The 24,397-nt window shown below is 38.3% G+C and overlaps 1 protein-coding gene across 4 annotated transcripts; it reads left to right on the forward strand.

Moving 5' to 3' along the window:
• Positions 1–1,241: 1,241 nt before the first annotated feature.
• Positions 1,242–22,889, forward strand: LOC121420337 (histone-lysine N-methyltransferase PRDM9-like). Of its 4 annotated transcripts, none has more exons than XM_041614926.1 (7): positions 1,264–1,317; positions 8,700–9,132; positions 13,532–13,783; positions 14,284–14,442; positions 14,914–15,170; positions 18,796–19,036; positions 20,706–22,889. In XM_041614926.1, exons 3-7 carry the CDS (start codon positions 13,564–13,566, stop codon positions 21,959–21,961), a joined length of 2,133 nt encoding a protein of 710 aa, XP_041470860.1. In that variant the 5' UTR covers positions 1,264–1,317; positions 8,700–9,132; positions 13,532–13,563; the 3' UTR covers positions 21,962–22,889. The 4 variants fall into 4 exon arrangements, with proteins under 4 accessions (XP_041470859.1, XP_041470860.1, XP_041470862.1 ...); XM_041614928.1 differs by lacking the exon at positions 1,264–1,317 and adding an exon at positions 6,606–7,741; XM_041614925.1 differs by lacking the exon at positions 8,700–9,132 and having other exon boundaries at positions 1,242–1,317.
• The last annotated feature ends 1,508 nt before the right edge of the window (positions 22,890–24,397 follow it).

Genomic DNA, 24,397 nt, shown 5'->3' on the forward strand with positions numbered 1-24,397 from the left:
TAAAACGGTCAAAACTAAAGGCGATATCATTTTACATCAATATATCTTAATGTATTACATTTGCTAGCACGACGATCGACAGGATAGGCCCACTATACCTGTTAGGATCGAAAAGTCTATTTCAGGGGACACAGAAAGAAGGGGGGAGCGTCAGCCCCCCCCCCAATTTTTTCACCCCCAAAAAAGAATGTGTAGAAAAACTTATTACTATCAGGGTAGCGTTTCATGAAAGGACGTACGTCGGCCGTTTTATCCACAAATGCTAGGCCTACGTCCGTCGAAATCCTATAGGTCCATGATGAAGAATTAAAAATCCAGCAAGCATAAATCTGAAAATTTCATCAAAATCGGACGTAGAATAAGAAATATATGACATTTCAAAGCCTTTCGCTTAATTCAAAAAACATTCTATATGCACATCCCGGTTTGTATGCAAATGAGGAGACTGATGACGTCATCCACTCACAATCTCTTTTGTATTTTATCATAGGAAATGTTTATTTTTCTAGCTTTCTCCCCTTTGTCAAGTAAAAAAAAAATCCTTCCTAATCATGTGGAATTAATATTGTTTAATATACTATCTGGTTCAGTCAAGTTGGTCCTTGTTGTCAAATCTGTAAGCAAAGAAAAAATGTATAGGCCTACGGGCCTAATTCAAACAATAAACAACAAACTAGATATTGAGTTTGGAACATCATCGTGTGTCTCATGTGCATAATTGTGTCACTTCTAGTTGCATATCCATGATATCACTCTTCTGTGAAAAATAAACGAAACTTTAAAATGTCATAACTTTCTTATCTTACACCCAAGTTTGATGAATGTTTGCAGTGTTCTGCTATATAGTTTTTTCTGAATTTATTCGTTCAAAGTTTTTCTGGGGTAGATTTGACTTTCAAGTAAAGTAGAGTATAACCCGAAACTTATTAGGCCTCCCCCTAACTAATAAGATAAGTATAGGAATACTGGTTAAATTTACAAACTTTCAAGCATAGTTTGCTTCATAAAAATCTGATGGCTCTATACCATTCCATAATTTTCCCTTATTTAAAATATTGCAATATTGTCTGGGCTTCATATCAAATGGACTAAAAATTCAAAACAAATGTTTAAGAATAATTACCAATGTTCATTACCTTGCACTATCCGCACCTTTATTTAAGAAATTGTCGAATGTATATGATCCGTTATATCGAATTTAGATGTTACTCCAACCCATGCCACATTTGCAAATTTTGCATCAAATTTTGTCTCGGCGGAGATACCATAAATCACGACCTTTAGAGCTTGTCCGGACAATTTTTGGAAGAGAATAAGGTATTGATTTTCATGTTTTGTACTGAATAAAAAGAAAATTACTATAGATGTGTATACTTAAGTAAACTATAACAAAATTAGAATGTGTGTTTTGCATGATGAATGTATCTCACGAGCGCTAAAATTCTCGTAAAACCCGTCCCACGCCACGGTCCCACTCTCCCAGGATTTGGGAGCTCCACGACCACGGAATTCGGTGGGGAGCTCTCGCGAAGCGAAGCGGGCCGGAACCAGGCCAGGGGCTGATTGCACGTTGAAAGGGTCTTTGCAAGGACCGTCTTTCGTGTTGCCCATGTTAAATGATGCACCATTTCAAATAAATGAACTGCAAACATATTTTCTTCATCCGTTAAAATAATATCTCATGAAATTGTATAAATTTGATTTAAATATAGCGATCGCAACGGGTTCGCGTTTAACACATTTCCTATTCTGCCAACACACAAAATGGGCAAAATTCATTGAGCCAGTGTATCAACATTTCAAATCCTTTTTTCATAAAATGTTACGATCTTTTTCTATTATATCTAAACTTCTTATTTCTAGTCAATTTACTCACATTTGCATCGCCAAAATGTTGTTTTTAAGGCCGTTTTCGAGAGCACCACCTGTCCGTCGTCACACGATGGAAGTCGCCATTTTGGAAAATATGACTCCAGAACCGGGTTAATCTTGCAAGTTACTTTTACTTGACGCCCTCTAGGGGCATCAAATAACCATGTGTTATGTATCATTAAAATCGGCAGACTTTCTTCTATAAGTTAGTGACGATTTCAGTTCAATGTCGGCAATGTTTTTCGTTACAAAAAGGAGTTTTTTGGACACTTAAGGTAAATCATGTTTCTATTTTCTTACTTCAAAGCCGTATAAACAGAAAATTTCCCAGGGAACAGTCAAATATCAGATATAAATTAATTTTTTGAAGTGTATTTGTATCAGAAAATCTAATTTTGATATATAAGAATGTGTCGCATAGCTGCGCAAGAGGCGAATGCAAGCCCATGTTGTGCCGCCTAGAGTGTGATTTTGGTGCCATGGCTGACCGAAAGGAGTGAGTGGGCGTGGTGGCTGTGGGTGTGGTACTTGATGCATGTATGTTATTGTTAAACCCATTGAAATTAGTTGTAGGTGATAAGTTGTGCATTTGATTTCTGCATGAATTATGTGTATTGATGATAAATTAATGATAATTTCAACTTAATATTTCAAGAAAAAAAAAACAGGCGGGAATTAAAGCATGTTTAATTCCAGTCTCATTTTTTTTTCATGGTGTACAGGCGCAGACCATGCATTGACTGCTGCCTGGTACTGGTATTAAAATGAATAGATACATGACTATATCTATATTCTGTTGTTTTGTGTCATATCAATAAGCTGTCTCATCAATTCACATGATGTACACAATAATGGGTCCCTGTTTTATTATGTTTACTAGGAGGGAGATTATTTTGTAAATGTGATTTTAAATGTAGTAGAAATTCAGATAATGTCAGAGACTTGCTTTTTAACTTTATATATTCCAATATATTTGATGTTAATATATTCTATAATTCTAAGCAGTGGAGTACATTTCTAGCTACTGTTGCAGCTCCAGCTGTCTGATCTCGCATTCTCGGATCTGCAAACAAGTTTGAGACATCATGGTAATTATACAGAATACAGAGTGAACATGGACAAACAGAAAGAAAAAAAAATTTACTTGCAAAACTTAATTTTCTACTTTTGAATGATATAAATCTTACAGATACCGGGAAGTATAGTGGGACATTCATTTTTATTTTCTGATTAAAGTCTGTTGAGGAATGAGACCCCCAAGAGTTGATTATTTTTTTTTAACAACGCAAAGCGTCCCATGCACTTCTCTTGTCTTATTCTAATTTGTTATCTTTCTTCTTGTATACTATATTTTCACAAATAGAAGCTGTTTGAATAAGAAAAATATGAAGGTAACACAGCCATGCTCTACAAGATCACCTCTTGTGTTGCATTTTAGTCAAATTAACTTAGTAACCTACATGAAAAAAAAGTATGGAAGTTTCTTAGATCTACAAGTACCTGTAGATCTGCCACCCAATGGGTACTTGTCTTGGGTGGCAGAAAAGTTCCGCGTATAGCGTCCCTTTAAGAGGCCATATCTTCAGTTATGGTGCTCCAATTGTAATTTGGTCTTCACCATTGAATTTGTCTTGAAAAATCCTTTAAAGTGATGTATAATTTGTCTGTATTTAAAAAAAAAAATCATGTAATATAGCTATTAAATAACACTTTAATGCTAGCAAGCTTACAAAATTTTATTTGTTTATCATTCATAAATTTCACTTTCAGAAACGCCCCGCCCCACAAACTTCTTGTCTAGTCTTGAGGACTGCATGATGACGTCTTTTTAAAAAATTTGACATATACTTCTTCATCATGATGATGAAGAAGTATATGTCAATTTTTTTAAAAAAGAATCATTCATGGACAGTAGAGGCGCATGGCCAATATTGGAGACTGTCTCCAATGTGGGAAATTATCTCCAATATCAGAGACTTTTGTAAAGAATTTGGGTATCCAATTTCAGAGACAGTCTCCAGTTTTGGAGACTAATTTCCTTTGTTTACATTTGCGGCAAAAGGATTACCTTGGCGGCAAATAAAAATGTGATAAGCAGATTCCTCATGACAAATTACCCCTTTTCACCGTCTACTTTAAAAATTCACCGTCTACTTTTGTTTTGATAAGGATTTTTGTTGTCAATCACACCCAAAACAAATGGGCTTCTGACCTCAGTGAGACAAAATTTTGGGTGGAAAAAATCATGCTTTTGTTGGTGTTGTTTCTTTTGACCTTTTGCAAAGCAAGTCTCCAATGTGGGAGATTGTCTCCCCTATTGGAGAGAGTCTCCCATATTGGCCGTGCGCCTCTACTGATGGAGTTCTCAAGGCTCAACGTGCTCAAGACTACCACTACATGCATAGCTAGTCTAAGTAATATTTTTTTTTTTTGGGGGGGGGGTCGGGTGTCCAGACACTTTATATATTTGAAGCCTTTTTTTTTGTGTTTGGATTACACTAAAAATATTAATTCAATAATCGTCTTCTAATTTGTTCTCTATAATATTTTCTAACATTTTGTACTAAAAATTGATGAAACTTTGCTTGTAATTTTTTCCAAATAGCAAATGACTTTCTAAAATTGAACGTCCGGACACACGACCTGTCCGGACAAACAACAACTGGGTTACCTTGAGTGAAGTTCGTGCAGGCTCCACTCCATGTCACTACTTTATTAGAGGCCTTCAGGGGGGGCACTTCCAACACACTCACACAAGCATGCGAGGTTAGGTGTACTAACCTCGCACAACGCATACATGTCATTTCATAATGAATTTTGACGTTTTCATTCATCACATGAATGTTAGAGAATAAAACACGCCAAAATCTTCCAAATTTATTCAATTTATGAATCTAAATCTAATTTAATTTTAAAAATATAGTCAAAATTATTAATAAAGATGATTATTAAGGCTTTAATACCTCCAAATCTCTGCCAAGATACTCCATCCGATCCGTACGAAGATCCTTAATACTGCGGTGCAAATTATGCAAACAACAATGGAAATGCAAATTTCCATTGTTGTTTGCATAACCTAAAAGAACTTTCTTCTTTTTTTTTTGCTTGTCGAAAAATGTTGTGCGCATAGAATGCAACCAGCAAGAAAGTTTATCGCACGCCTTCTCTGTGTATATTTAGAAATATAACGAGAAAGAAAAAATCTTAATTTCTTACTCTTCACCCGTATTTCACTCCATGTCCATCCTTCCATTATCCTTAAAATTGGTGTTTTTTGGCCAGTATCTATTTCCTCACATGTATTATTCACGGCCGATTTCAAAACGTCGCATGCGATCGGTCGCAGGTCAAACAGCATAGATATTTATATTACATGTATATTGGATGGCTCAGATAATACCAAAAATATTCCAAGAGTTATATTCCACTGATTCGTGGGATATTTTCCCATTCTCAAAATAAAAAGCTTAATTTTAGACCTAGGCCTAGTTCATGAAACTTAGAAATACATACTATATTGATGCATCTCTGAAGATCCTGCCTGAGTTTCAGGTCACATGACCAAGATCAAAGGTCATTTTAGGTCAATGAACTTTGGCCATGCTTGGGGTATCCGTTGAATTGGCATCATAACTTAGAAAGTTTATGGACCTAGTAACTAGTTCATGAAACATAGACATAAGTGCAATTAAGCATGAATGATACCATTGCACATGTCTTAGGTCACATGATCATGGCTATAAGTCATGGTATTTTATCATGTATGAATGTTTCGTTTAGTGTATAATTATAGAATAGCCATTCTCAAAGTCATCACTGCTGCTATATCAAAGCACGTAAAACAGGCGAGACTGCCAGAGGCGTTCCACTTGTCAATGTTGGCAGGCCTGATCAGATGCAGCAATGAGAAGAAGCAGAGGCAGGGAAAAGTGCATTGCCAGTGCAGAAAGCCTTTAGTGCTGCAAATTAATGATGTTCCATTGTCAATGTTTTTAAGTTATTAAGGGGATAGAGAGGGGGCATAAGTATGGAGGAGGCAGACAAGAATTACATTTGAAATTCATCAGACGTTTTATCATTAATATCATCACTGTCTTTTTTTCTTGCAAGTTTTAATAAGGCTGTGCATTTTTTTCTGCAATATTGAAGACTGTTTTAACCTTTCCAGGAGCTATTTCATATTTCTGCGTCTTACTGGTGTCATGGACGTTTCTCTGTTCATGTATTGAGTGCATTACAATCTATGCAATCTTTATCTTCATTGTGTATGTTCCTCGAGTTGAATACCATTGGTGAGGTATTCTTAGAATCTCATTGATGTTTTGTTATCTGTTTCCTTGTTAGAATAAAAATCATGGCACAGAAGGATTGTTCAAACTCATAATCAAGGAAAAGCTTTCCCAAAGAAAGTGAAGAAGATCACACTGTTAGAAAGGTTCGGGAATCAAAGGATTCAGATACCCTATTACAACCAAGCTACTTGTGTTCGGCAGACACAGAGGTTTTGATGATGGAATTTGAATATCAATATACTGGCAATACCCACAAGCGTCACCGTCAAAGCAAGTCAATACAGGGGCTGTCGGTAGGTGAGCTGGATTATCATTCCAGGCCCCCTGCGGCATCGGCTACACCAGGAGGGGAGCTTGGTAAATGTTCTCGCCCCTGGCCCCCCTCACTGTACCTGGAGATTACGAGGATAAGGGGTTAGAGAAGACCGGGAAGAACTCTTGGTAGTGTTCAGTTGCTTGATTCCAGGCTGTGGGGAAGCTAAAGTGGCACGTTTGTTGGGACTTGCCAAAGTGCTTCCAAGAGTTCCCAACTGATGAGTACCCTCGTCCTTTCCTCAGTGATATGCGGGTTGAATGTCTGGAGGAAATAGCAAAGTGCTTGACTGGCACTAGGTCTCTGGACACTCTCTGCCAATATATGGATCAGGAGTGAACGGGACCAATTGGAGTAGTCGCTCCAAGGGGGCAGGTGGAGATTGTTGCCTTAGCTAGAAATAGGGGTTGGGAGTGTTTGATACCTATTAGCCTACGGCCACTGAGTTCCTGAGCAGCCCTCATTCATTGGAGGGTACTTGGCTTTGGAAGACTCAGTCCCAGGGACCAAGCAGGTTTGCTAGAGGTGGTTCATGAACCTGGGGCACAAGAGCTCCCTGCAGTAGCCAGTAAGCCAGAGGAGGAACCAGAGGCTATGGATGAGCCTTTCACTAGGGTTTGCATTCACTTTGTTTAAGAGTAGACTTCTGAAGTTATCATTGACACAAATTTGGTCTTCACTCAATTGGTCTATCAAGTACTCGTTTGAAATTCACTTCACATTAGTGGATAATGCAGTTGGTTCCTAATAGTGTCAATACTGACTCGTATTGTTCTGGAGAATGGTCTCGAAGGATGGGTCTACCCATGAGTATTAGATCTGGTGTATTGGAACGCAGATCATGGATCCCTGCATCCAGCATATCTTTGGAATATGAAATATCAATTATATCTAAGAATACCTCTATACAGAAGCTATGAATTTATATGTTCAAATGGTGTTGGATGTATTCACACAGAGACTAATACCCACTTTTTAAGCCTATTTATCCTTTATTTGAATTCCAAAATTGTCTGATAGTCCGATTGATATTTTTTTCAGTTCCGATGTCTGTGTGACAGAGAAGATTGTGAAATTACAGAAGAGGCAGATGAAGATTACTTTTGTCCGAGATTTGTTCGAGGTTTTAACATTTGCATCTTCACCGTTTTTTGTTTTGTCAGGCTGTGCATTTAACACTCTCACATTATTCCAGGAGGCGAGGAGCTATTTCATATTTCTGTCTTCTGACTGGTGTGATATTTGCGTTTCTGTGAATCTACTTGTGAGTGTATTTCATCTTCATTATGCAATTTTTCTCTTGGGTGTGGACGGTCCTCAAGCTCCGTTCCATTAATTTATTTCCAGTTAAAAATCTCAATATAATAGTTCGTAAAAATACATAACAATCAAGCAAATGTGAGCCTCATTTTATTTTTTTGTTTGTTTTTAAGTCTTTCAAATGAATATACATAAATAATGAGTTTACCATTAAACAAGGAAATAGGGAAGTTATAAAAACCGCATAGGTGAGTTTTTGAGATTTTTTCCCTAAAGTAATTTGACAAAAATATAATTGACATACGAGGAATTTAGAATCTTATATGCCCACAAATATCACAAATCAAAAAAGTAAAAAAAAATCAAGATGAAAAAAAAAGGGGGAAGCAAACAAAAGAAATTCAATATAATCAGTTGAAGTTTAATGTCATCAGATAGTATTCCTAGGCCTGTATTCTGAAGTTGGCTCTAACTTAGACCATGTATTTAATCTGTACTGAGATTTTGGGAAGCCAAATGTTTCAAAATTTGTTTACCGTAAACGCTTCTCACGTTTACTGTGCTCTTTACTAATTCTTTAATGGTGAAAACAACTCTCATACTTATTCTTCCCACACAGTTAATAATTATGTTTTGGAGTCAAGCGAGCTGATACATTGAAACTTTACTGTGAGAGATTAATGCGATTACACTGGCTTTCCATAGTTAAACCACAACTTAAAACCAGGGGAGTGTTTCATCAACATTTTCATCCGACAAGTTGTCAGATCTGACATCTTTCTCTGATGTTCATTGGCTGAGAGGTACTCTTACTATGGTAACCGTCGGATAAAATGGGACTTGTCGGATGAAACGTCCGACAAGTCCTTTCATGAAACGCTCCCCAGAGTTTAAATCAAACCTGACTTCAGTATACAGGCCCAAGAATCTAATCAGTGTTTTGTTCTTTGTTTCCTTTTCAGATCGAAATCATGGCACTAAGATATCGTCAGTCATACTCTGAAAGGGGCATTTTACATAATGATTTTATTTACCCAGCTCATGAAAGAGTAAGAGAAGCCACATTATTAGGCTACCTAGTGCACCCCTACTACTTGGTTACGACTGATTACGAAGTTTCGAGGAGTGAGTTTGAAATAACTGTCGACGGGCAGTATGACATTGCATTTGACCAGAATGATTGGAGGTGGATTATGTGCCTTCAGTATTATATCCTCCGTTCGACGTTTCTTACCCATGAGTGGATAATGGAGCACATTCCGAATGTCGAAAGAACTCGTGATGTGCCGGCGTATGGTGCGCAGAGATGGCACCGCCCAATAGTCAGGGATCTGCAGCACTGGCACCCTGATGATGAGATACCTGCACCTAGGAGGTCCAAATACAAGATTAAGAGTAGGCAGAATTAAGATTCCCATAAGTCAAAGAATTTTTATGGTGCAGAGACCATCCCCCCCCCCCCCCCATCAGCCTAAGTAGCCATGTGGTGCAGAGGTCATCCGCCCCCCCCCAAAAAAAAAAAAAAAAAATAAGTAAATAAATTTCTGCGGCCCCTGTACCTATCTCACACCAAATAAAGCATTAGGCAGTTAGCAAACATCCGTGGCTGTATGCATCAATTTCTTTTTCTTTTTACTGAAAATTTTCTCAAAAGTCCACCCTGCACCATTTCACCTAAGAAAATGCAAAAGCGCCCCAATGATAAGCTCAGTCACTTTACTCCCTCGCTTTTGAGTTTCTTTTAAAATTTTAACCCTTTTGGTAACCCCCCCCTTTGAAAAAAATTTGCCTTTGACCATATATCTATACAGGGTCTTGGCCTAGTAATATGGAGCTTTGTGATTGATCATATGGCAATTATATTATCTCTAATTGATCATACACAATAATCATTGCAGTCAATCATAGAAATCAACCCCCAAGATCAATAACTAAGCATTATGTTACTGGGCTCAGTTATTCCTATAGGAAATTGATAGAAAGCACTTAGAAAAGTAGCATTGGAGCTCGGCAGGGTGAATGACTGGGTAACTGGCCTCGCCTATTAAACTCGTCAGCTGAGATACCGAACCCCAAAGGATATGGATGAAAGGCACTTAGTGAACAAGCGTGGGACCTCCTTGGTAGGGTGAATGTCTGGGTAACTGTTCTCGCCTATTAACCTCATCAGTAGAGGAACCGGAAGAAGAAATGGATGAAAGGCACTTGGTGAGCAAGCGTTGGACCTCTTTGATAGGGTGAACTGCTGGGTAACTGTTCACGCCTATTAACCTCATCAGTAGAGGAACCAAAACGAGAAAATGGATGAAAGGCACTTGGTGAGAAAGTGTTGTTGGACCTCTTTGGTAGGGTGAACGGCTGGGTAACTGTTCTCGCCTATTAACCTCACCAGTAGAGGAACCCAAACTACAGGAAATGGATAAAAGGCACTTAATGATCAAGCGTTGTTGGACCTCTTTGATAGGGTGAACGGCTGGGTAACTGTTCTTGCCTATTAACCTCATCAGTAGAGGAGCCCAACGCCAGAAGAAATGGATGAAAGGCACTTGGTGAGCAAGCGTTGTTGGACCTCCTTGATAGGGTGAACGGCTGGGTAACTGTTCTCGCCTATTAACCTCATCAGTAGAGGAACCCAATGCAAGAAGAAATGGATGAGCAAGCATGGAACCTCTTTGATAGGGTGAACGGCTGGATAACTGTTCTTGCCTATTAACCTCATCAGTAGAGGAACCAAAACGAGTAAATGGATGAAAGGCACTTGGTGAGAAAGCGTTGTTGGACCTCCTTGATATGGTGAATGGCTGGGTAACTGTTCCCGCCTATTAACCTCATCATTAGAGGAACCCAACCCAAGAAGAAATGGATGAGCAAGCGTGGAACCTCTTTGATAGGGTGATAGGGCAGAGTAAACCATTCTCGCCCATCATCTGCAGGGGAACACCCCGGACCTTGTGACGACAGGCCGGTTCAGTCAGAAGTGGGGCAGGGTGAGAGTTCCCGCCTGTCTTCTGGCGAGATGCAGAATCTTCAAGGCCTTACAGTACCAGGGTTGTTAGGAGGTGGAGCTGGGTGATAGTTCCTGTTCCCCTGCTGTATCGGGAGGAAGCCATGACCAGGGTCTCTTCCCATAGAATGTACGACTGTTTACCTTTGTCGGTGGTCTTGAGGGATTCTGACCAAGATCATCAGGCAGAAAACTCCCATTGAATGTATGCAGAAGAGGGAGTACATACCTCGAACCCAACTTCTGGGGAAGCTCTGGGGAGTTGGCTATCAACCCCTTGACCAAACTTCCCTTAAGCAGGGTTCTAGAGATGATTCATGGGCCAATGCCCTATAAGTGAAGCTTTCACTGTTGATCCTGAGGTTAATTTCTGTGATTAATCAAACACTATAATCAATGCAAGCTATTATAGAAATTAGCCCCAGGATCAACTCATAAGCTTCATGTGGCAAGGTTCATGTTTTCCTACTACGGTCCCTTTCCCCACGGATTGTTTGACCTTTTACATCTGTGTGGGATGTTGGGCAATTTTTCAGCCTAGCGTGGTGTCGTTACACCACGTTTGGCCAAGCCTGGAAGATGGGTTCCTAACCTTTGGAACCTTGACACCGGTGCTGGATCAAAAAATGAATTTCGATACTGGTTATCATTCAGATCAGATGGTGACACATGTGTCCCTTTTTTGTCCATTTCCCCACGGATTGTTTGATCTTTTACATCTGTGTTGGATGTTGGGCAATTTAATTTTTCCTTAAGATTATTAAAGGGTCTATTAAGAATATCAAGAAACTATGACCAATTTTTATTTCTGGCACAATGTCTAAAATTTGTGTTTTGAGTATCCACAGGGTGCCCAATTTTTATTTTTTTCAATTTATTGATATTTTCATTGATTCGTTTTGAAATTGGGCAGACTCTTTGGGTCTATTGAGTCTCTTTGTATTTACTCAGGCTTTTAGTTTGTTGGTGATGGATTTTAATTCCAAAATGATTTTTGTTCAGGCTGTTTAAAGGTTTCTTTCATATATAAAACAAGAGGAAAGAAAAACATTTTGGGTTCTATTCTGTCTCAAGTTTCTGATTAAGTTTAGAAGGATAAGGAATGATCTTCAGATTGGGAATGGTCTTAAAATTTAGATTGAAGGGACTCTATTCCATGCACCTGATATTTGGTCCCTTTATGTCCAGTTATGGGTGTTGCAGATTTTTTTTTCATGGGATCTTTGGAACATTTTTTTATAAGAACTTTCTGTTCCAGGGTGGGTTTGTTCTTAATTGGTGTATGTGGGCTGGTTCCCCCCCCCCCCCCGGTCTAAAGAATCGAGTGGAGGCAGTGTAGTGGGGTAGTATAATCCCAGCTACAAGTTAACGCCATCATCCACCGTCCTATGCTCCCCACAACATTATGGGAACTAGCATGGTCATATGTGAACCAATCAGGGGAGCCGTATTCCTGCAGTAGGTCTACTGGTGAGTTGTTCTTTCAAACTCTTATATGAATTGCTTACATCATTTGCAAGAATCGTCTCTCTTTATTCAACAATATACAAATAATGCACGTAAGTGTGTGCATGCAGGTCCAAATAATGAACGATGTGAGAGAAGAGCCAATGGATATACCGCACAGAGGTCCGCAGGACCGAGCGCGGTATATCCATGTGGCGAGTCGATCACAGAGTTCATTATTTAGGTCCTCTATGCACAACAATGCATTCATTGTTTTATACAATCCCCCCCCATCCCCATGTTAATGAGTTGCCCCGAATGTGCTATATTTGATCTAAATTCTAGATAATTCCAGACCTCGCACTATCCTGCACTCTGACGTCAGAGTGCAGGATAGTGCATTTGGTAAGACGTCAGAGTGCAGGATAGTGCATTTTGGATGCCATAGTGCAATTGGCAGAATGTCATGTGATCCAATTTGGACCAATCAGATAACGGAACATTCTTGGGGGTTGTATAAAACTTGCTTGTCATTCATTAGGAAGTCTTCATGAAACAACAAGACATGTTTTCCCCAACCAAAGTCTTCTCACCAATGTCAGAAGCACATATGTATTGTGTGTGGATGGATAATGGAAAACAACCATAGTGGAAAGGAGTAATTTTTCTTGAGGAATCTCTTCGCAAGGGGCGGAGCTAGCTGAGAGCAGCTTTATGGCTGGCCATATGTCGCCAGTAACGATTTGGCAAAAGGAACAACAATATTCATTAAGTTGACACTTCTGGCAATACAAAAAAATTGGTTAAAACTGTTCTCTGATGGTGCACAGATGGTGCACTTGACTCATCATCAGTTCTATAAAAGGGTTTCATGACGTTTTCTCCGGCGACAATTGCTACAAATTCCACACATTAATAGCATGACCAATTTCAACCCTGGATTTACATGTAACACTATACTCTATCCTAACCCGAAGCCTAACATAAAACCCCTTTTGCAACCTTAACCCTACATCTTAAACAAAGACAAGCCCGGAGCATTTGTCGCCAGAGCAAATGTCATGGAACCCTATAATTTTTTTTTTACTGAAATGAACCCTGGCTTCTATCAGTTTTACACCATGAACACATTCAAACATAATTGTCATGCCATTCATGCTACAAATAAGTTCTCTTTATAAAAAAAGTGTTGGCCACTCATTGATGTATTTTTTAGTTTTGTTCTTTGGGTTAATATTAACTTCCATTGTGTCAATGAAATCACACAATATCTTGTGGTTTTGCTTATGACTTATATAAAGTGTTTCAATTAAATCACTTATTTTCTTGTTCCTTTATTATTAGCGTCATCCAATGACAATAGACCTCCATGAACCATGGACGGTAATTACCCACCGGGTTTCTACTGCCCAGAAAGAAACCAACAAGAAAGACATTCCCAACAACATCAACAACATGTTACTCCCTACCCTATGGATCTACCTTATCACCCAACCTCACAACATCAACCTGAGTTTGCTGTAGATCAACCTCTTCGACCATTCCCTGCTCCACACACTGGCCCTGGGCTTTCAATGTTGAGCTCAATATATCATGGTAACCAATACTTCATTTATTTTTTATTTGTAACTTTATGACTTTGTTTTATTATTGAAATTGCCCCCTGATTAAAAGCAATGCTCATAGTAATGATAATTAGACTTACATCGTGCCCAATCCACACTGTAGAGTGCTCAAGGTGCTTTTTTAGGAAATTATAAAAGAAATTAAGAAGAATTGATGTTTATTCTCCACACATATAGCTGAAATAGAGTTTTGCTATTAAATAGTGGTTCTTTAACTTGCTAATTTTTATGAAGTAAACTACTAATTAAAGCTATCTTCTGCCCATCATTATAAATGCATTCTGCATTTAAATTGATTTTCATAACTATAAAATATCAGAGAGAACACTATCAATTTTGAGGTTGGCGCCAAACAATGATTCTTAACTTAAACTTATAAATGTTAAAGTGTGTCTGATATATCATCAAATGAATCTAAACTATATATTTTTAATTAGTATTGGGATATTTGATATTTCACTCTCTGAACAGATTCAACTGCAGTGCCTCCAAATGCAGGGACTGGTACTATTCACGAAGTTCATAATCAGCTGCCACCGAGAGGTCAAAAGATCAAATCAACAACTCAATCAGCAACTTATGCCCCACTTCTTACATCTCCTAGATCTCTTCCAGAAAGCACAACACAAGGTAAAGACTGTTTAATAGTAAATTTGTCAGGGAAGTATAAATAGAATAAAAAGAATTATAAAAACGTACCACCTACCATTGCAAACATGGGCATAACATTTAGGTCAGACACAAATCACTAGAGCTTTATAGATTAATGGTTGTTCGTGTTTAACTACCCACATTAAAAAAATCCATGTCTCTATAACGTACCTCATAAGAATTTTATTGGCAGGCACAGTTTCTGTCATCACAAGCACTATAGCTATCTCTAAGGCTTGTGGTTGTGTGTAATGGCACCAAATTGACAACTTGGTTGTCAATTAGGAACCGGGACATGCAGGAAACCAAAAGAATGCTGTTAGATTGCTTGATGTTTCAGAGACAAGATATTTTATCTGATCACATAAGTTTGTTGGCAATTGGACGTTGACTTGAGACATATTTGAGAAGCTTTAGAAAGCCTTCAGGAATCTTCTCTTTGCTAAATAGATGAAACGTCCAATCCACCAACTGCTGCTCCTTCCAAACAAGTCCAGTCAAGGAAGCAGAGAAAGGCAGATGGGCCAAGAATTGTATCGTTGTCAACCCCAGAACTACCGCAGAGTCTTGCTTTTAAATGTTTACCTGAAGGTGTGGTTGAGGGCGTCCTTGCCAAGGGTAGGATAGAGAAAGGTTCTGAGTTCGGACCGTACACAGGATCGTTGATGAGTGAAGAACAAGGTTTGATGAAGGAATCTACATGGGAGGTGAGTAAGAAGAGCTTTGATTCATGGAGAGCTAACTAATGTGAAGATGAGTGTGTGCATAGTGGTTCTGACTCTTGTCCGGTATAAACCAGTTTGAACCTGTTAGAATTTGTTTAGACCAGTTTTGCACCATTTCTCAGCCATTTTATAGGATTTAACAGGATATCAGAGCATTGTGTCTTTTGGCAAGGTATGAATCCACTCACAACCCAAGTCCTCCAAGCAAAAACAGATGCCACAAGTCCTCACCACGAAAGTAGTTTCCAAGAAGACAATAACAAAAAAAAAATTGAGTAGAGGGAGTTGGAGGGAATTCCCCATTCCCCCCCCCCCCCCCCCGATCTGCCCCTTTGATGAAAAAAAATAATATAGGATTTGTGTAGCACATACATCCACCTTATTAGGTGCTCTAGGCGCACCCATATTACCCCGGCTAAGCTAGTCTACCGAATCCGGTGCTCACAGCTTTTTGAGGAATTACTTGCTGCCAGTACCCATTTACCTCACCTGGGTTGAGCGCAGCACAATGTGGGTAAATTTCTTACTGAAGGAAAAAACGCCACGGGTGGGAATCAAACCCACGTACCTCAGATTGAAAGATGAGAGTTTAACCACTAGATCACAAAATATTGAATACTTTGTGTATTTACTTAACAATTTATTTTTCATTAAATTTGGTGGATGAGTACCCTTCGGGTGCATACATGTACGTGTAAGGCATATATTCCCCAAGAAACCTGACATTAGTTTTACTCTGAAGCCTCTTAATATCTGGCTTGCCTGAAATGATGTTTGTTAACACTTACCAACTTTATCTTCTGGGTGAGCATGACTGTCCTGATAAGGCGCACAAGAAGTAAGAACTAAGAAGTTTTTGTCTCACCTGCGAAGCAAAGTGAGACTATAGGCGCCGCTTTTCCGACGGCGGCGGCGTCAACATCAAATCTTAACCTGAGGTTAAGTTTTTGAAATGACGTCATAACTTAGAAAGTATATGGACCTAGTTAATAAAACTTGGCCATAAGGTTAATCAAGTATTACTGAACATCCTATTAGAGTTTCATGTCACATGACCAAGGTCAAAGGTCATTTAGGGTCAATGAACTTAGACCATGTTGGAGGAATCAACATCGAAATCTTAACCTGAGGTTAAGTTTTTGAAATGTCATCATAACTTAGAAAATATATGGACCTGGTTCATGAAACTTGGACATAAGGTTAATCAAGTATCACTGAACATCCTGCATGAGTTTCGCGTCACATGACCAAGGTCAAAGGTCATTTAGGGTCAATGAACTTTGGCCGAATTGGGGATATCTGTTGAATTCCCATCATAACTTTGAAAGTTTATGGATCTGATTCATGAAACTTAGACATAATAGTAATCAAGCATCACTGAAAATTTTGTGCAAGTTTCAGGTCTCATGATTAAGGTCAAAGGTCATTTAGGGTCAATGAACTTTGGCCGAATCGGGGGTATCTGTTGAATTACCATCATAACTTTGAAAGTTTATTGGTCTAGTTCATTAAACTTGGACATTAGAGTAATCAAGTATCACTGAACATCCTGTGCGCGTTTCAGGTCACATACCAAGGTCAAAGGTCAATGAACTTTGGCCGAATTGGGTGTATCTGTTGAATTACCATCATAACTTTGAAAGTTTATGGATCTGATTCATGAAACTTGTACATAAGAGTAATCAAGTATTACTGAACATCCTGTTTGAGTTTCAGGTCACATGATCAAGGTCAAAGGTCATGTAAGGTCAATGAACTTTGGCCATGTTGGGTTTTTGTCTCACCTGCGAAGCAAAGTGAGACTATAGGCGCCGCTTTTCCGACGGCGACGGCGGCGGCGGCGTCAACATCAAATCTTAACCTGAGGTTAAGTTTTTGAAATGACATCATAACTTAGAAAGTATATGGACCTAGTTAATAAAACTTGGCCATAAGATTAATCAAGTATTACTGAACATCCTATTAGAATTTCATGTCACATGACCAAGGTCAAAGGTCATTTAGGGTCAATGAACTTAGACCATGTTGGAGGAATCAACATCGAAATCTTAACCTGAGGTTAAGTTTTTGAAATGTCATCATAACTTAGAAAATATATGGACCTAGTTCATGAAACTTGGACATAAGGTTAATCAAGTATCAATGAACATCCTGCATGAGTTTCACGTCACATGACCAAGGTCAAAGGTCATTTAGGGTCAATGAACTTTGGACGAATTGGGGATATCTGTTGAATTCCCATCATAACTTTGAAAGTTTATGGATCTGATTCATGAAACTTGGACATAATAGTAATCAAGCATCACTGAACATTTTGTGCAAGTTTCAGGTCACATGATCAAGGTCAAAGGTCATTTAGGGTCAATGAACTTTGGCCGAATTGGGGATATCTGTTGAATTCCCATCATAACTTTGAAAGTTTATGGATCTGATTCATGAAACTTGTACATAATAGTAATCAAGCATCACTGAACATTTTGTGCAAGTTTCAGGTCTCATGATTTAGGTCAAAGGTCATTTAGGGTCAATGAACTTTGGCCGATTCGGGGGTTTCTGTTGAATTACCATCATAACTTTGAAAGTTTATTGGTCTAGTTCGTTAAACTTGGACATTAGAGTAACCAAGTATCACTGAACATCCTGTGCGTGTTTCAGGTCACATGTCCAAGGTCTAAGGTCAATGAACTTTAGCCGAATTGGGTGTATCTGTTGAATTACCATCATAACTTTGAAAGTTTATGGATCTGATTCATGAAACTTGTACATAAGAGTAATCAAGTATCACTGAACATCCTGTTCCAGTTTCAGGTCACATGATCAAGGTCAAAGGTCATGTATGGTCAATGAACTTTGGCCATGTTGGGGTTTTTTGTTGAATAACCATCATATCTCTGTAAGTTTATTGGTCTAGTTCATAAAAAGAGGACATAAGAGTAACCATGTATCACTGAACATCTTGTGCGAGTTAGAGTAGTATGCAAAGTCAGCACTGCTGCTATATTGAACCGCGTGATGCAGGTGAGACGGCCAGAGGCATTCCACTTGTTTGTTGAATAACCATCATATCTCTGTAAGTTTATTGGTCTAGTTCATAAAAAGTGGACATAAGAGGAACCATGTATCACAGAACATCTTGTGCGAGTTAGAGTAGTATTCAAAGTCAGCACTGCTGCTATATTGAACCGCGTGATGCAGGTGAGACGGCCAGAGGCATTCCACTTGTTTGTTGAATAACCATCATATCTCTGTAAGTTTATTGGTCTAGTTCATAAAAAGTGGACATAAGAGGAACCATGTATCACAGAACATCTTGTGCGAGTTAGAGTAGTATTCAAAGTCAGCACTGCTGCTATATTGAACCGCGTGATGCAGGTGAGACGACCAGAGGCATTCCACTTCTTTCTTGCCAAGAACTAGAACTCATTTACTATACTAGGGTAGAAAGTTGCAAATTTACCTGAAACCAACTAGTAGTTCTAAGCAGTTTGAACCCGCACTCAATTTGTAATTGCCATGCAGCTAGATGAACTACATGTACAGATTAAGAAATCTGCCAATAAACCACAATGGTTATGTTTTTATTGTTGCTTTCCTTTTGATTGACAAGGTTTGCGTGTCTGGTCAAGTATTCTTCTACCTCGATGGACGTAAAACCTGGATGTCTCATGTAAGATGCGCACAGAGTGAAGAAGAACAGAACATGGAAGCCTATCAATTCTATGGTGAAATCTACTTCAGAAGCACAAGGATTATTGAACCAGGAAGTGAACTTAAGGTCTTCTACAACGCAGAATATGCCAAGCGTGTTGGAATCCATACTAAATTGAATGAACTCCGATTCAACAAGGGTATGTTGAATTACATTAATTCTTAAGAATCTGTTCTGATTTTAATTATATGTGGGTATGTCCCTGTGCCATGAAGACCTGTTTTAATAACAAATACACAGTTTCTATAACAACATTACTATTAGCCAAACTGACTTATGATCTTGGCTGTCGATTGCGCGATCGCGACGAAAATTGGCACACGCATTACCCATGGCATTATCTACAAAACTATAACATCAAATTCTGCAAAAAATCTTTAAAAATTATGCTAATTTATGCGTAAAATCATAAGTTTGCTCTAATTAATAAAATAATGCCCCTGAAATGCTCATTTTTGTTTCACATACTCTAGATAGGCATCTGATCAAATTGATTTTTAAAAAATTTCAAAATCACATTTATTTTCTTATGTATTCTATTGTTTTCTAAATTTCTTATGTATTTCTTTGTTTTTCGACTTTTTGTTTTTTATTGTTTTTTCAATGGAAATTGTCGGGGACTTTATTTTGACCATAAACAAGATAAAATTAATTGATTTTAAGCAGTAAAAGGAAAAATAATGATACATTTATGAATTTTGGCTAAGAACACTATTTGCATTGGATTTGTACACAAATTCACGTTTTTGAGTAATTTTGGGTCTGCATGCACTTACGAAATGTTGCGTAATTTTGGAACCGCGTACCCGGGGGTCACAATTTTGGTCTCAAAAGTTGCGCGAGACTTGAAAGTAAAAAGTCAGCGAGCGACGCGGTCAAAAAATTTCGTGCGGCGGATTTATCACGAAAAATGTCGAGGGGGGGCTGAATCAGCCCCCCCCCCAGTCTTTTTAGGGTTAAACCCTGGTTTAAAGTTGTGGTTTAAGTATGGAAAGCCAACTGGTTAACGAATCCCCTACAGTAAACATTCAATTTATTAACTCATATGACACCCAAATTATTCATAATATTCTGGGAATGATAACTGAAGTATTCTCTTCATTATGAAAGCAAAAGGAAACAAAATATCAAACATAAGAAATATAAAATATAAACTTAATTTTTCATTTCTTAGCTTCCCATAATTTTAGTAGAGAGTTAGACCATGGTCAAAGTTAAACCTGACTTCAGAATACTGGCCAGGAGCTGTTATTGCAGATTTGTTGTTACAACAGGTTTTATGAAACAGGCACCAGATAACTTCGTTGATTCCTCAGTGAATCGCAAATCTTTTTTCTTTTTCTATTAATTTTATGCAATTTATGTGCTCGTGCAAAAGGAGCAATGTCATCAAGCCGAGTTGGCGAAGCCAAAGAGCAATCTCATCATAAAAAAAATAATGGACCTAATTGTGAGCCTTGTGGAACTCTTTTTTTACACATTGATGTAATGACAATAATCATAGATGAGTTTTAATGTGCTATACCCACTCCACGGAGTGCTCAATGCGGAATAAAAGATTAAGAGAAAGGAGTCCAGAGTCCCATAACATAAAGTTCACATTAATTGTATGCTTGATTGTACATTGTAGTCAATGCAATTAATCGTAGGAAAATGGTCTAAGATCGTTGCTATAAAGCTTTGTTTAATAGGCCCCAGGACAATTAAGAATAGGAAGCATTAAATAGGAGCATGTTTGTTTAGATATGTCAAGATTCCTTTGATATTCATACCTTAGGATGATTTCTTTTTATCAATTCTTGTTTCAGATGCACAGAAATTTGAATGCAGCTTGTGCAAGGATCTGTTCACATCTGCTAAACTAGTCCTTAGACACACACGATATGAACACTCCCGGGTACCAAGGGAAGAACTGTTTCCCATAGTGATTTGGAAAAGGAGAAAGCTGAAACAATCTGAACCTCAGACATGCACATCTCTAAAGGATTCAACGATAACTAACGTTACCAAAGCGGGAGATGCTGAATTCAGTTGTGGAACGTGTGAGAAGTCTTTTTCAAATGTTGGCAAGCTCAGGGAGCATGAGTCATTTCATAAATTCAACGAGGGTCACGTGTGTACCATTTGTGACAAGAAGGAAACAAATTTCTGGACGCTTGCGAAACACATGAAGACGCACGAACCAGAGGGGATGAAGTTCAAGTGCAAGGAATGTAATCAAATCTACAACAGGAAGTCTGCACTGCGACAGCACCTGAGTGAGTTCCACGGTCATCGGTGCCGCATCTGTTTGGCCAAGCTGACGCCTTGTGAGAAACACAAGAAAACACAGCAAGCTTCAACCAAGAATGGACCTCACGCAGGAAAGACATTGGTGGTGTCTTCAGCCCCTGAAGAACCCAAGGATATGCTTGGCAAAACCACCAATTACTACGAACGTCCTTTTAAGTGTCGATATTGTTCAAATCGGTACAGTACTCGCAATAGTGTGAAGGCGCACGAGAGAGAGCAGCACACCGGCGATCTCTTCTTCAAGTGCCCTCATTGTGAAAAGGTCTTTGGTCGGGAGTACCGGCTTATAGATCATCTGCGAACCCATGAGGAGAATCGTATGTATCGCTGCACTCTCTGTCCCAGAACCTTCGCATCGGAGAGCGCCCTCAACAACCACCAAGGTGAACATAATGGATTGAAACCTTTCAAGTGTGAAATCTGCGGCCGTGGATTCCGGCTGAAGAGTGTTTATCATGCTCATAAGCGGCGTATGCATCGGGAGAATCCTCTGCGTTTCTTCTGCTCTGTCTGCAACAAAGGATTTTCAAACAAGGGGAATTTCACGATACATGAACGTCGTCATAAAGGCATCCGACCTTTTGTCTGCTTAGAATGTGGGAAAAGTTTCACGGCAAAGCATTGTCTTAACACTCACATTAAGGCAATGCATACAGAGGAGAAAGCGTTTTCATGTAACATCTGTGGAAAGACTTTCTCGTTAAATCAGAACTATACGTATCACATGTTCAAACATAAAGAACAGGGAGATGTAAGCAGTACGAAAGCATAGATGAATGTACATAAAAGCAGCAAATATTTAAGAAATAGATATATTGTAAGCAATCGTGATTTTAGGGCTTTTTTGCTGACTTACATGTAAAAACAATTTGACAACTGAATATTGTATCATTCAAATCAGTCTAGGCTAGCAAATAAGTTAGGCAGATCTGGTATTGATCACTTGTATGTATGCGGCAGCATAGTGAAATCTTTGCCTCCACCATTGCCAAATTTGAATATATCATGCATATTTTAACTCTGAAATTTTCAAATGATTGGGAATGCATTATGCAATTGTTTCGTAACTCTTGAATAGATTTTATTGTACACTATGCTTTAGGGGCATGTCTGATATTTGTATCTAGAGTAAAGAAAAGCAGTGCAATGGACGATCTGTAAATGAACTCAAGTGAAATTATGATCAATAATGAATATGATGGTTCCTAATTCTAGAGCACCTTTTCCTTAAGATGCAAAGTAATTTGAGATGGCATCCCAGGGGGGTGTTTCACAAAGATTTAATTATGACTTAAATCGCACTTAAATGCTGACGCGTATCTGAAACGCAACGCGCAATCTAATTGATCAATAAACAGTAGTGCACATAATCTTGGCATGATCTGACCGATGCAGTTGTGCCTTTTATAACGCACGCAACTAGGCATAAAGTGCGACTCAAAGTCATACTTAAATCTTTGTGAAACACCCCCCTGAACAGCATAGGATATAGAATATACATGTATACAAATTACCAGGCGCTGATATAAGATGTTAGTAGGCTATTATTCTCTCTCAAGTCCAATGCATACATGATCAGGATATTAGAAAAGGTTGGTAAGGATTCAAGATGAGGAGGGACCTTATTCCACAGACTGGGGCCTATATTACAAAGAGTTGCAATTGATCTGATCAATCGCATCAATGGAAAGCCAGCAAAGTCAATATATAAAATATGTTTGTTCAAAAAAAAATTCTGGATATGAATGTATATCCATAAATTCATGATTTCTTGACAATTTGGTGTGTTCTTCATTGTTAAACGAAGGACATTTTGCAAATTTTCTGTAGAAAAAATTATGACACTGATGGATTTTCATACCAGTGTGAATGATATGTCTCCCTTCTATTGAAATAAGTTGCATCAAAGAATTGATCTGATCAATCGTAACTCTTTGTAAGATTGGGCCCAGGATGCAGTCGAGTAGAAAGCTGAATGATTATCAGTTGCAACTTGCAAGTATGGCTGCACCCATACATGTACCAATTGATGCAATATCAATTTCCTGGGCCGCCAATAAAATTCAAGTCAGAATTTTCAAGATCTTTAAGGTGACACAACATTTGCTCCTGCAGCAATTTCTCTGGGCATAATTTTGTGTAAGATGTAGGGTTTTATGTTAGGTTTAGGGTAGGGTATAGTGTTAAACCCAGTGTCAAAGTTTGTTATTTGATTAGTGTGTGGGATTCAGAGCAATTGTCGCCAGAGCAAATGTCATGGAACCATTTGGGATAAGATTGATTGTGCGAAACCAGAAAAATCAAAGAAAAAGATCAACAAAGGTTTGAGAATGAATAAAAAGAAAGTTATGAGCATTTGAAATTTAGATAATTATTGTAATGTAGATCCTCCCATTGGCAATGCGACAAAGATTTGTGGGATTTTGTGATATCACATGCGAACAACTTTTCCATTACTTTTGTACATATTTCACTTAAACTGCCTCTTTTATATTATCTATCAGTAGATCATGTATTCTTTCTATAGGAGGGAATGTAATAAAGATTTTCAAAGAATACATCATGGATTAATAGTTTGTATCACCATAAGACTGAGCAAAAAGTGACATTTGGGGGTATATTATAGTCCATCAAAGGTGACATCACACATCTCTGTTGCATTGCCAATAGGAGGATCTCCATAGCAGTAGTGATCGCACTATTCAAATGCTCATAACTTTCTCTTATTTGTCAAATTTTGTTGAAACTTTCTTTGAATTTTCTGTTTCTACCCAAGCCCACTTGTTCCAAAGGTTTCATTCCCCTTTAATGAACCTGAATTTTGTAAGCATTTCTTAGTATATAATGTACATTTCTATTAATTATTACCATGTTATGGTAGATCAAGATTTGTTTTTTACACAAATTTGACTGAAATTATGAAATCTGCGCTGAAAAATTACTACATGTACAGTAAAGTTTACCAACAGAGTTGGTTTATGTCCACTTTGTCTAATGCCAATTCGTCCAATTGCCAATTTGTCTACTATCAGTTGGTCTACCATCAGTTTGTCCACTCACTACTTGGTCTACTTTCATTTAGTCTAATGCCATTCTGTCTAATTGCCAGTTGGTCCAGTAGCCATTTAGTCCATATACCATTTGGTCTAATTAAACTGAAGTGCTAATTCTGCAAAATGAATGAAAAGAAAATGGGTAGTTTATTAGA

Source organism: Lytechinus variegatus, chromosome 8, assembly GCF_018143015.1.
Source record: "Lytechinus variegatus isolate NC3 chromosome 8, Lvar_3.0, whole genome shotgun sequence".
Lineage (NCBI taxonomy): Eukaryota > Metazoa > Echinodermata > Echinoidea > Temnopleuroida > Toxopneustidae > Lytechinus > Lytechinus variegatus.